Raw genomic sequence first — 13,708 nt, forward strand, 5'->3', positions numbered from 1 at the left:
GAATGACAGCCTTGTTGGATATTCTTGGTTACGCCACTCCGTTCAAACCTGCCACATTTCTGTGGACACATCTGTGAACCTGATCTGTCTTCCCTTGTAGATTAAGGACTCTTTTTCCCTTTCTGCTCTCAGGATCCTTTCCTTGTTTGTGTTTTTGTGAGTTTGACTATGATATGTCTTGGTTATGGCTGTCTTTTGTTGAATTTAGTGGGAGCTCTCTGTGCTTCCTGGATTTCGATATCTGTTTCCTTCTCCAGAATAGAGAAGTTTTTATTATAATTTGATTAAATCTCCTTTTTTCTTTCCCTCTTTTTTTTAGCTTCATTATTTTCCATAATTTTATCTTCTATATCACTCATTTGTTCCTCCACTTTGTCCATCCTCTAGTTCTTTTATCTTTGCAGTAAGGGATTTTCTAATGTCTTCTATGCTTTTCTCAAACCCAGCTAGTATCCTTGTGATTGTTGTTTTAAATTCTGGTTCAGACATCATCTTTGTATCTGTATTGATTAAATCCTTGGCCATGACTTCTTCCTCCATCTTCTCATTTTGTGTGGGTCATCACTGTTTTTCGTATGTGTTAAGAAAGCCTGTTATAGTTGGGCTCCTGAGAGTAATGGCTATAGTAAGAAGAGGTCCAGAAACAAAAAATTTAAAAAAATTAAAAAATAAAAAACAGGAAGCTAAAATCTATTTCCCCTAGAGCTGAAGCTTTGCAGCACTCTATGATCAGTAAACTTGATGCATGGGAGGGGTCTGTGCTGGTGTTCTGGGGGTAGAGCTTGCTGTGCTGATTCGTGCTCTAGTGGAGGGCACGGTGGGGGCGGGGGGTGATGTAAGCAACTCTGGCCTCCACTTGGGGGTGCTGTGTTGCACACTAAAGTTGGTCACTGCTGATGGTGGTGGCGGGAGGGGAGAGAATGGTGTGTCCCTGCCCTCTCATCCTTAGAGCAGGGAGTTCATGCCTGCTACCTCTTACTGCTACTCTCACCTCTCTTCCGTCAGATCCCTGGCTTCAATGAGCTGTCTGCCTGCCAGGCATCGCAGTACTCCTGTTTTTTTTTTTTATCTCAGGTGTGTTGTTGTGTTTCAAAACTCCAAATCTTGGGGACCCACGATGCAGACCCGCACTGATCCTCTGGGAGAGGGTCTGGTTACACGTTTGTTGTTTCCTGGTTTGTCCCAGAAAAGTGGTCCCACCTCAGTGCAGCAGTTCAGAGTTTATGGTAAAACACAACACAAAGCCAGCAAAGGTTTGTTTCCCTCAGCCAGTGTCTTTCTTCCTATACTAGGAAACAGGGCAGCAGGTTGACATCACCAGTTCTTTTTGTCCCTGGAGAGGCCATGTCAGCACTCGCAAGTGTCCTCCAAACAGGGGAACTATTTCCCCCCAGGGGGCTCAGGGGATCCTCAGACCATACTGCCTGCTTCCAGGTCTTTGTCAAGCCCACTAGGCATGACCCTGGTGATGGTGTGGACTTCTAAAACTTCAGACTTTCAGCTCTGCTGCTTATAACTTGTAGTATTCAGCCCCTCTCCTTTTTCCAGTCAGTGGTTTTGGGAAAAAGTTTTTCTTGTGCAATTTCCCCATGTACTTTTACTCTCTTTACCTCTCTCCTGCTCCTCTCTCTCTGATAAGGGCTCCCTTCCCTCCACAGCACTCGCAATTCTTTTCTTCCCCAAATTAACTCTCCATAACTCCTGTCTTCCACAATGTGCCATTTTTTTCTATCTCTAGTTGTGAAGTTTTACTCTCAGTCCTTGGATCAATTTCTTGGGTGTTCAAAATGATTTGATATTTATCTAGGTGTATTTGAGGGATGAGGCAAGCCTAAGGCCCCCTACTCCCCTGCCATCTTAATCTTCTCATTCTGCTATACTCTTATTTTAAAAATGTTTCTTATATTACATTCTACTTTAAATAGATGTATATTCTACAGTATTTTCAATGGTTTGTCGATGGTACCATACAATGAGGAAGCAAATTTTAAGATTATGAGAGTAAATCATATTCAACTAACAGATCGTGAACTTCTAATATTTCTTGCAAATGTCATGTTCAGAAAGAAATTTAAAGTCCACATAATCTGGTAGGTTCTATATATTTGTTGTATAAATTGATGGCCCTGGCTCCCTGGAACTCTCCCTTTCTGCATTTTCTAAGACTCTACGGTCTCTTCGTTTTCCAGTCACTCTGTCCACATTTCATGTTCCTAAGCAGGGACCTTCTTGTGAATTACCTGAAAAAATGTCTTTGATTCTCTTCTCTCTCAACACATTTCTTCTCTGACAGCCTTCAGAATCATTTCCTCATCATCTAGGGGATAACTGTTCTCAAACTTCTGTCTTCATCTCTAAGGCTGTATGTCAAACTGTCCAGTCGATCTCCATCTCATTGTGTCCTTGTCAATTAATATCACCAAATAGGTTAGGCGAAAAATAGGGGCCTTTCTGAAATTTTCCTTTCACTATATTCTTATATAAAATTGCCAAACCCTATTGATTCTACTTCTTAGGCTATGACACCCTCAGTGTGTCACTTTCCTATCTTAGTTCAGGCCCATCATCTCTTACTCCTCTCAATTCCTTGCAGGTGACACATTGCCAACAAATAGATTTTCTAAAGTGTAAACCACATCTCTTCTCCTTTCATTAAGGTTCTTCAGTGGTTTATCATTTCTTAGAGATTAACATCCAACCATTTAGCATGGCATTTTAAAAAACTATTATGATAAAAACTCAACCTGCCATGATTCCCCTCACACACACATGAACTGATTTCTATTCCATGAGCAAAGAAAGACATGATCTTCTATACCTCCCTGCCTTTGCATAAGCTGTTTTGTGGTGGTGGTGGTGGTGGGATAGTAAACTAGCCCACTCTAAATTTCTGCACATCCTTTAAGTCACAAATTGATGACTTGCAGAAATATGGAATTTACTTTTTCCCAAGGCAGCCCATTCAACATCATCTAGAGCTGACACCATTAGAGTTATTCCTTGCCCTTAATTGTACTCCTTGTGGTCATGCAGAACAAGTCTAATGTTTTTCTTTTATGTGATAGATCTTCAAATAATTTAAAACATGTTACTCCTAGTGCTTCTGTTCTCAGACGTAACTATCCACAAAATCCTTTAGATAAGCCTTTTTTTTTCCCCTAGCCCACTAAAAGTTAGCATCCAGAACTTTATCATGGTCAGACATGGTCTCTGGGGTACACAGTAGAGTGAAGCTTGACTCCGCTCTTTGTATTATGCACACCTCACATTATTCACAAGTGGATTGCTCAGCAGAGAGCCGGGATTCATGCTCATCCTAGAGAGAACTGGGAATTAGGCCACAGTTTTGTTTTCTTATGCAATCTCTGCACCAATCATAAAGCATTTGAAATTCTGAGACTGTGGGAAAATTACCTTTTATTTCTCAGCTGTATCTTCATCCTGTTGGCCAAAGAAAATGAAATTGGATCTGAAATCACTGATTAAGAGTTGTAGATTCCATGTAAATTGTATGAAGAGTAGAGAAGAGAAAGAAGTATGGGGGATGTATACAGTGAAGATTATCTATGGTTTTTGACAGAGCTGTCACCCACTATGGGAAAAGGAGAAGGCATAGAACCCCCACTAGGTAGGGTGCCTTGGAGAGGAGAACAGAATATTCAAGTCCTTTGAGGTAGTGTTCTTCATTTATTAAGGCACTACAGATAACCAAAAACAGGCTTGCCTCTCTGAGGGATAGTTACCTCTGAACAAACATCAAGCTCTTCCATATTAAAAATGTATCCCTCACAGAAGTTTAATCCTCAGATAAGAGACAGGGATGTGGTCCTCACCACTTAATTCACAGGACATAAGCAAGAACCTAAGGATGTACCTCATAGTTGCTAACGAACTTGTACCATGTCCCAACTTAATTCTATTACCATGTGTGAACATTCACAATTAATGTTAAGATTATAATCACAATATTCAGAATAACACCTACAAATAAACGCTTGGCTCAAATACTATAGAAGTATTTATATCTTAAAGGAACTTCAACGTATTCATATGTTGCCCATTTTTCATTTTAATTATAAAACTATAGGCCTGATTTTGGAAACATAGCCCTGATGATATGTGTTTTTAAGTCTTTGCGTTAATTTCCAATAACTCTCTAAAGAAATACCAAGAGAGACACTTCTGGCCCTATTAGATTATTCTTAAGTAAGCAGCTCTTAAATTTAAAACACCAGGTTTAAATGTTACTTTTACCAGTGCTGCTACATGGACACTAGCTTGTTTTCCTACCGACCTTTGGATTCATTATCTAATTGAGGGGGAAAAGTCCTTCAGTATATTAATCCATTTCTGTCCGCATCTCTTTAAAAAAAATTAATATAGTAATTATATAGTCCCTTATATACTTTTCCAAATGTCCCTACTATTTGAAATTTTAAATCTTTTGTGATATTAAGGTCACTCAATGTGTGTATTTCTTACTATAGTAAAAACTTTTTACCTACTCTTCTTAATACATATCAAGTTCAAGATGTTCTACTGTATTTATTTCCATTAATTAAAGGACTTAGACTTAGCAGTATTAATGCAAAACATAAGACATGCTCTGCCTACAATTGTCTCCATCTCCCCTACTGGCAACTTCGTCATTCTCTGTGCTCAGGACAAAAATTTCAGTCAGTCGTGATAGGCCTCTGTTACCCTTCCAATCCTAAACTTAAGCCTCGCACTCCAGCCACACAAGCACCACTGCTGTCCCTTGAATGTGATATTCCCACAGCAGGTCCCAGGTCAGGTCCTTTGTACCTGTTCTTCTCTTTACCTGGAAAACCTGTCCTCTAGGTAGCCATGTGCCCCATTCCCTCACCTCCTCCAGGACCTCAGTGAAATATGCAAACTTCCTCCTCTGCACTCTCCATTTTCTTCCATGGCACTTATCACCATCTACCATACTATCTACTTCACCTACTTATTGTCTCTCTCTGCATGATAGGTACAATTCTAAAGATGGACCCCCAAGATTACTGTCCCCTAGTTACTGAAATAACTTTGTAAGGGACTTGGTAAGCTCTCTAAAGTTGCTAAACAGCTGACCTTAACATAGGGAGATCATCTGGGTTATCTGTGTGGAGCCAATGTAATTATACCTGGCCCTCAGAAGCAGAAAAGTAAGGCAGAAGACATATGGGGGTCAGAGAGATTCAAGGTATGAGAAAGACTCCATATGCAGTGGCTGGTTTGAAAATGAATGAGTGTGATGAGGAAAGCAGGCATTCTGACTGAGGTGAGAGAGGCTCCCTAATGACAACTACTAGGAGAACAGAAACCTCATTCCTGCTTGTACAAGGAACCAAATACTGTCAACAACCTGAATGAGCCTAGAAGCAGAGTCTCCCTAGAACCTCCAGACAGAAACACAGCCCTGCTGTGAAAAGATGAAACACATCCTGCAATTTCAGCCTTGTGAAACCCAGAGCCGATAAATAACTGAACCATGTTGTGCCGAGTCTTACCAACAGAGAATAAATGAATGTTACGGTAAGTCACTACATTTGCTAAGGGTGCAATAGAAAACTAGTATACCCTATTAGCATATAAGCTTTATGAGGACACGGATTCCCATGTGGGATTTTTTTTTTTCCATGCTGTGTGGCAGAGCCTAGAATAGCACCTCACAATAATAGACAATAAATGTTGAATGAATGTACACAGTATATGCACTTTCCCATGAAATCTGTATTTTACAAGATGATAACGTTTTTTGACCCCAAAACATTGAATGAAAATATTTAAAACTAAAATGTAAAAGGTGGATTGATTTGAAAACTGTTTAATCGGTAGTCTCTATCTCTGCAAGTTAGTGGCGACTGGTTGCCACTTCCTAAAGCACTGGTTTTCAAAATGCATATCCTAACAGGTCATAAAATCAAGTTATGGGGTTGAGATAGGTAGGAAGAAAATAAAACCAAAAAATTAGAACTTTAACTTCAGTGTGGGATGTATGAGTGTGTGTCTTCTGGATCACACTGTAGGATGTATTTCTTACTGTAGAAATGTACCGGCAAAATAATTGGAAAACAACAGCCCTAAAGGTCACTGCACTCTGTGCTGTGGACCAGGATGCAATTTAGGGCCGGACCAGAGGTGAGATGAAGACAAATGAATGGTGAATGTGTCTGTTACAAAAGAGTTTATCAGGAAAGAACTACACTATGCTAAGTCTGTGATTAAATTTGCAAGGCAAGAGAGAGCACTATGGTTGAAGTATTCACACAAATTGCACCATGTTAAAGTGAAGAAATGAACCCTTTTCCTCGTGTGATGTTTTTTTTGTTTTGTTTTGCCTTGGGGCTGGAATGGTGCCTCTGGACACTGTTCAGACCCCCCTAACAAAGAACAGTCAGTGTTCTTGGTATAAAATCCAACAGCATCTGGAAGAGGAAGACTTGAGGCTTTCATCAGCAAAGCATCTAAGATGCTGTTTCTCTCTTCCCTTACAGGGAAGGATTAAAAACCTAATACCTATCTATCTTCTGAGATTAGCCAGTTATTAGTGTCATATAAATTTAGCAGGAAAGGAAGTTAGAAATTTCCTTGGCACGTGGAACCAAAAAATAAATACTGGTTAGAGGAACTGGAAATTCAATCTAACTCAATATTCTCATTTATTTTGCAGATGACGAAGCTGACCCAAAGGCTTACACTATCCCCATTATTATAACAATGTTACTCTTATATTTATCCATGATTCCAGTGCTGTCTGTGGACTGCATATGGATAACAAATATAAGGATAATGCAACTGTATGCTCTTCATTCCCCTTCTCAAGGGCATACTTCTGGCTGATAGGGCTCACACCATGTATCTTTGTACCTGCAGTCCACTTAGCAGAGTGCCTAGTACACTATAAAAGCTAAGTAAATACCAGCATATATGCTTTTGTGGCTTTGACTGTAATAAGAGCATTATTACTATAGAATGTTTATGCATGGGGAATTCTTAACAGCTGTTGATTTTCATTGCATTATATGACAAAAAAAATCATGCTTTATCCACTTATATTCAGAGACATTAGAAAACTAGAGTTTTTATCTCCATAATGCACTTTAAATAAATTAGTAAAGATGAAAGAATTCCAATTAAAAATCACCCAGAAAATTTCTTATGTGAAAAATAAATAGACCTAGGATTTATAATTCATAAAGATAATATTTCTAATGAAAATATAAAATCTTGCATATTATGAAGTTCATCTTTCTTTAGGTAAGAATCAGACTTAATGCTACATGACCATTGGCATTTAGAGTTTCGAGCCCATACCCAAGGCCATGGGCTCTGAATTCTAAAAGCAAAATGTGAGTTCCTTTAGGAGATGTTCCACAAAGAAAGAATATCAAAACATTAAAATAAGTGAATCATAGTCTGTTTTTTTTCTGAGGATCCAACAATGTTATCAAAGATTTTTTTTTTCCCTCAAATCTTACAGCTCTATAGCACCTTTCCCCCCTGCTACTTTTGTATGATAGAATTAGCGTATAATTATGTGATCTTTCACACTGGAAAGACTATTCTTTTATTAATGACTCTTTGAAAAAGTTCTTTATTATTTATCTTTGAAAGTGAGTTTGAAATCAAAAGGCTCTCATGACTTTTCCTTTCCTTCTTTTGAGCTTAGGAGTTCTTAAAAGTAATACAATAGGTGGTTATGGATGTCACAGGCAGTCCTAAGTTTCCATTTTTAAGATGAGAAATCAGGTTCACGAAACAAATGTTGCATCCTCTTTTCCCTCCATATTAAATGTTTGAGGTGCCGAAGAACATGTATGCAAAATATTGATGTTCCAAAAAGGCTATTTGCCTTTTCTCTCCCTTGTCAGGACAAATAGAAAGTGGGTCAGAACAATAAGAAGGGGGATATAATTCACATTTTGTAGTAGGCAAATTCCAAATTAGTCTTAAATGAGGGATTCACCCAGCCCATAATCTCTAGTCAATTCTGGAAGGTACCACTGTATCTCTGCGGAGGCTAAGCAAGCCTCATTGCTGTTTTTGGCTGACTGCTTTTTTTCTAACATTAGGCTTACCAGAGTACTCCAGATTGAATATGGGCAATTAAAAGGGAGGGTGTACATTATTGCAAATTTTAATCATTTCTCGAGCCATTTTGCTTGCAGTGATAATCCCACATGACCAACATATCTTGCATAAGAAACTCAAATGACTCTTGGCTGCAAGCAGCTCTTCAGTTACTTTGTAACCTATTCCTGCTTAATTTCTTGGATTTTCCCCACTTGTGGCCAGGACCTGCCAAATCAGGGCTTCAGTGGCTGCTTGGCTCCCCACAGCCATGGCTAACTTATCTAAGACTGGCACATGAACAATAATGCCAATGACTCAAGTGATGATCAGAATCTTCTCAATTACACTGCTGCTATTTATGTATGGCAGAAACTCTCTCTGTCCAACACTTCCACTGTGTGCAAAGTAATACTGTGCCAGAACTATTTCAAAAATGTGTATCTCCTATGTTTTTGGTACTATTTCAGTGGAGAGAGAATAATAATAACCTGATGACCTTGGAAACTTTGTTTTTGAGGCCTCAGGGAAATTTACCCAAATTTTTTTGTGAGCCAAAAAACATTCCAAATTGCACATCTTTTTGCCTAGCCATTTGGAATGCCATGATATCCCTTTAGTTGGAAATGTCTACATAGCTGCATTCTCACCAGCCATCTTTTGCTTTTGAAGAAAAAAATAATAGTTTACTTTGATTGTACTCAAGAAATTCCATCTTTCAAGCTCACTGGTCTTATATAATGATTTTTCCTTTTTAAATGAGAAGAGTTGCCTGAGTCCTCCCTCAAATAGCTTCAGTGAGGTCCTCCTTTAACAGATCTTCAGGGCAAAAGAGACGAAATATAAACAGAAAGTACAAGCCACTATATGTGACATCACACCTTATAACTAGAACAAAATGGAGGATCTAGATATGGTCTTCCTCACTCACAAGTTCTTAGCCTGTCATCCAACTTGCTTAATTACATTATGAAAGCCAGTTAAACCTGAAGAATTTCAGAGACTCAATTTTACCTTTGGACTGCTGAGACTAGAGCCCAGCAGGGAGTGAAGCAACCACTTGTAAAACAATTTACTATGAGAATTTCCATCCCATGGTCTTGACCTTTTCATTTCAATGATCCAGAAAGTTAAAGGTCTACCTGATATGAATAGAACGATAGGAAACTTTCCTCACTATTACTTAAGAATAAGTTAAATTATCCAGTTTCAACTACGGTTTAAGAGATTAGATTCTGGAATGAGCCTGCTTGGTTTGAACTCTGGCTTCCCTGTTAATTAGCTGGCTGACCTTGGGAAGTCACTGAAGATTCTGAAACTTTGGTTTACTCATCTGTAAAAAGGAGATAATAATATTATCTTCCTCACTGGGCTGTTAAGAGGATTAAATGAGCTCAGTCACATGAGGTACTTTGTTCGGTTTATGACATATGTTTTAAGTATCCAATAAATGTTAGCTTCCCCATGTCCACTGAAGTAATAAAAAACTAAGTTTAGTTGTAGAGTGCTTTTTTTTTTTTTTAATTTGCTTCAGAATCTCAAATCTTCAGTGAATTTCCATGAGTGCTGTTTTGGACTAAGAATTAATAGTGTTAGGAAGGAAATATTTCCATGCTATAAATAACTTATAAGGAAATTTTATATTGCCAGGATGTTTTTTTAACAAATCAATATAGTTGATATCATGTGCTGACTGAATAATACAATTATTCTAATTAACTAATCATGCAGTCTATGGGTTTTGTAAAAGTGTGTCAGCATTTAGCCAACAGATACAGTCATGAATAATTTGACAAAGAATAAAGTTATTATTTTTGCTATTGGAAACTTAGTTTTGTGTATGTGTGAACAGTCAATGCACTAAACATGTTATTCAACAGACTGAATTATATATCTCATGGGATTTTAAAAATCATCCTCTTGAATGGGTCCAGACAAGGTTTTTAAAAAAACTGCTATTATTAAACACTATGGTAAATTAACCAGTCTCTGGTTTTATGTTACTTTTTATAAAGTATCACCTTATATCATTATTCTGTTCTTGTCTCCAATTATCCAATTCTAATCAATAGTCTGCTTTCCCCTCAAAGCAAAAAGCAAAACAAGACAGAACTTTCATTTGCTGATTCTACAAAGAATTTAAATTCTGCCAGTCCAGAATATCCATGGAGCTAATTAGGAAATTAGAGAATAAATCTAACCATTATTCACTTCTCTACCATGTCCCAGAAGTCAATCATTGCAAAATGAAATACATCATTGTCTGAAGAGTATTCCTTTCATATTGACCCTGAGATTTAGAAACTACTCTAGGTAACTCATTACAATGATTACAGAGTTAACCATTAGAAAACTATTTACTGACCCAGAAATCAGGGAGATCAAAATAATTACTTTCATGAAAATGAAAGAATCTTCACTGGGAAATTGAAATAAGGTTTGTTTTGGTTTTTTGGGTTTTTTTTTCCCAGAATTAATTCAAATTACTGTCCATTAGAATTAAGGATTGGGGTTACCTTCCCAGCATTTAACATGCATCCTCAGGGGATTTCACATTACTGTAAGTATCTCATGAAGGAACAAATAACATTAATTTATTAAATAACATGACAGTTTATGGAAATCTATAGAAGATGTTATTCTGAGTGAAATAAAAATGTGCTATGAGAAAATGAATTAGGAAGAAAATGGAGGGGGTGGGCAGGAAATGCAGTATGGAAAACTCTTCATTCTACAGCCATCACTTAACCATGTTACTACACTTTCCCATGCTCTATAAATTCAGAGACCTTTTGCTTTCCCAAGCTGGCTGTCCACTTACCCTAGTTGTTTTCACTTTATTCCCAGAGGAACAGCTCCATCCTTTCCGATCCGGAAGAACTTTACATTCCTCTCCCTCAAGACATGGCTGCATATGGCACCACCATTTCTGTTCCACTATTGAAGCTACAGGAGATAGAAAAATCAATTCAGTGTTTTCTATTTGGACTAGTTAATTCTCTGAATGTACATTTAAAGAGGAAAAAAGGGCACCAATTTTCCCCATCACTGGGTAGATTGGGTTTTGAAGCATGCTTCTCTTTTTGTCCAAAGGGGCTGAATATTTCTAGATTTTCTGACTAAATTTTTATTTTCTATTTTACTTTATTGTGGTGAGAACACTTAACATGAGCTCTACTCTCTTAACAAATAGTATTGTTAATTATAGGCAAATTGTTGAAGGATTTTTTCATGTGAACATATAGGCTTCATTGGAAAGAGACTTCTGTAGGCATATGTGTGGAATTATTTACCTAAACATATAAAAAAAAACCTATTACCAGTTCATAGTATTTTAGAATCAGTGTAATATTTCCCACAAGTAGGCTAAAATTAGGAGGCTATTAGAATTAATGTAATTGGGGGGGGGATTTTTTTTTCTTGTATTTTTTTTTTAATTTTATTTTTTATTTTTTTAAATTTACATCCAAATTAGTTAGCATATAGTGAAACAATGATTTCAGGAGTAGATTCCTTAATGCCCCTTACCCATTTAGCCCATCCCCCCCTCCCACAACCCCTCCAGCAACCCTCAGAATTAATGTAATTTTTTTAATGTGGGCAGTAACCATCATCACAAGGAATGAACCATGCTAATATGAATACTTAATTATCTATGATAATATCAATTAAATAGACCCATACAAAGATTTATCTCCTATTGTAATTAGGTGAACCTCCAATAAATAAATATTTTGATGGATCTCCATAAAAATCAATATTTCATGTGAATTTAATCTACAACTACAACTTTGCTCATTTGTATGGTGCTTATTTTTTCATTCTTAAGAACAATCCATGGGTTCTTAGGCAACCATACTGTTTAATCCATTATTTTCATCCTTCCTTTCCCAATTAATTTACATACACAAGCCCTTCACTGGCAAATCAGTATTTCATGGTATCAGAGTAAGAAACACATGGACTTGTTGGAACCTCATTATAATGCCTTATTACAAAACGGAGTGAGGTCTTCGACCTCCTTCCAAAGGACTTCAGATTTCAGAATACCTCCCAAATAATCTCTGTACAGCCACATGACTTATGGTATGGTCCCTCAGGATTGACCACAGTCAACAGCATTGTAGTGGGGTTCCAGTTCTAATGAGTCACCAGCTATACAACCACAAGAAGCAATGGAAGAAGTCGCACCATCCACACAAGATGGAGCTGCTCGCGTGGTGCCTGCCACCTGTCCAGGGAAGCAGGAACACTTGACCGTCTGTGATCGCTCTTCTATCTTGTTCTTATTACAGCATCTGTGGAGTGCCACCACCTCACAAGTGCCCGTTTTAACATGGTGAGCTGCACAAAAACAAGAGATAAGGCAACGCTGAGAAAGTTTTGGATACTCCCGCCCCTTTTTAATTAGAAGTGCATTAAATATTGCTCTATAAGGGACCCACCATGCATGAAACTAGAAATACAATGATGCTGACTCCATAATGCAGATTTGATTTCTTTTCTAAATGTGGTAGGACCATTTCTGTCAGTAAATGCTTGGTGAAGCAGGAACAATTAGTTACCAGATTAGGATGAGCTGTTAGAACAGTCTGAAATACAGAGACAATATGTGGTGCCATCAAAAACATACTTATTTGCATATGACTTTCTGTCCAACAAAGAAGAGTAAAGCCATAGACAAGGTATCCTGCAGTGGGGCTAAGAGCAGACCTGGTCTCAAAGTGGGGGAGGAGGGATTAAGGCTATGTTGTTCTTCTAGGGATGAGTGCAAAGGCCAGAAACGGAACCTCTTTTCAGGAAGCAAGTACAGGGTGGAACCCATCTTCTAGGTATTCTTCTGCCCAGTTTCCCTTGGCATGAATTAATTGGCAATTCTTCAAGTTGCTGCCATTTTCCTGAAAGTCCCAGCCAGTTTCAGACCTAAAAATCATTTCTTTCAGTTCCTCCTGAGGGAACAACTGCCACCAATAGCAACAACTGTCGCCAGAATGTGGATGGATTTATATCTAGCCTGGAAGCCCCATCCAACCAGCTTTAAGTTTCCCCAACCCATTGCATTAACCTGGCAGTAAGGCTACTGAATGGTTTGGGTGTTTGAGAATTTTGGACCTCACTTATCACGTTACATTAGGGTTCCAGTTTGCCCTCACTTTTTTGCAGCATTTCATCTTCAAAGTATTAGCCCTACTGTGAAATGATAAAGAAGTTTCATCTGCTAAAAATAACAAATTTAAAATCAAACATCTGTTGAAACACTATGCTTTCAGAAATTTAAAAAATGTGATTGATATAAAAAGCACATCTGAAGTTGTTTAATGTTATAAACATATCGAGGCCCATTTTGTAAATGAGATCAGTACATCATATATTTATATTAATCTTCCCCTTGGGTATGAGTATCACTGTGCTGTAACTCAGGTTAGATACCTTCCTTAGATTTTTCTTGTGAGAGAGAACAAATCACACATATTGTCAACATCATCCCTGTATGTGAGACCAAGAAAGTTGGGTGTGACATGCAGCTTTGACATGCGATTCTCAAAAGAATTTGCAAGAAGCAGATACCATTTCCAATGTCATAAAGATCTTCCTGCCACTGAACATACAAATGGGGATGTCTCGGTGTTTG

General features: G+C 37.9%; 1 protein-coding gene across 1 annotated transcript in view; it reads right to left on the reverse strand.

Annotated features, from left to right (window-relative positions):
- The window catches only part of TAFA2 (TAFA chemokine like family member 2), a 486,483-nt gene that overhangs the window by 37,542 nt on the left and 435,233 nt on the right, over window positions 1-13,708 (reverse strand). Inside the window, exons 3-4 of the mRNA XM_043564761.1 lie at window positions 12,268-12,420; window positions 10,898-11,022 (exon numbers count right to left, since the gene is read on the reverse strand). Of these exons, the coding sequence (XP_043420696.1) occupies window positions 10,898-11,022; window positions 12,268-12,420 (278 nt within the window). The remainder of the gene's footprint in view (window positions 1-10,897; window positions 11,023-12,267; window positions 12,421-13,708) is intronic.

Source organism: Prionailurus bengalensis, chromosome B4, assembly GCF_016509475.1.
Source record: "Prionailurus bengalensis isolate Pbe53 chromosome B4, Fcat_Pben_1.1_paternal_pri, whole genome shotgun sequence".
In the NCBI taxonomy this organism is placed as follows: Eukaryota; Metazoa; Chordata; class Mammalia; order Carnivora; family Felidae; genus Prionailurus; species Prionailurus bengalensis.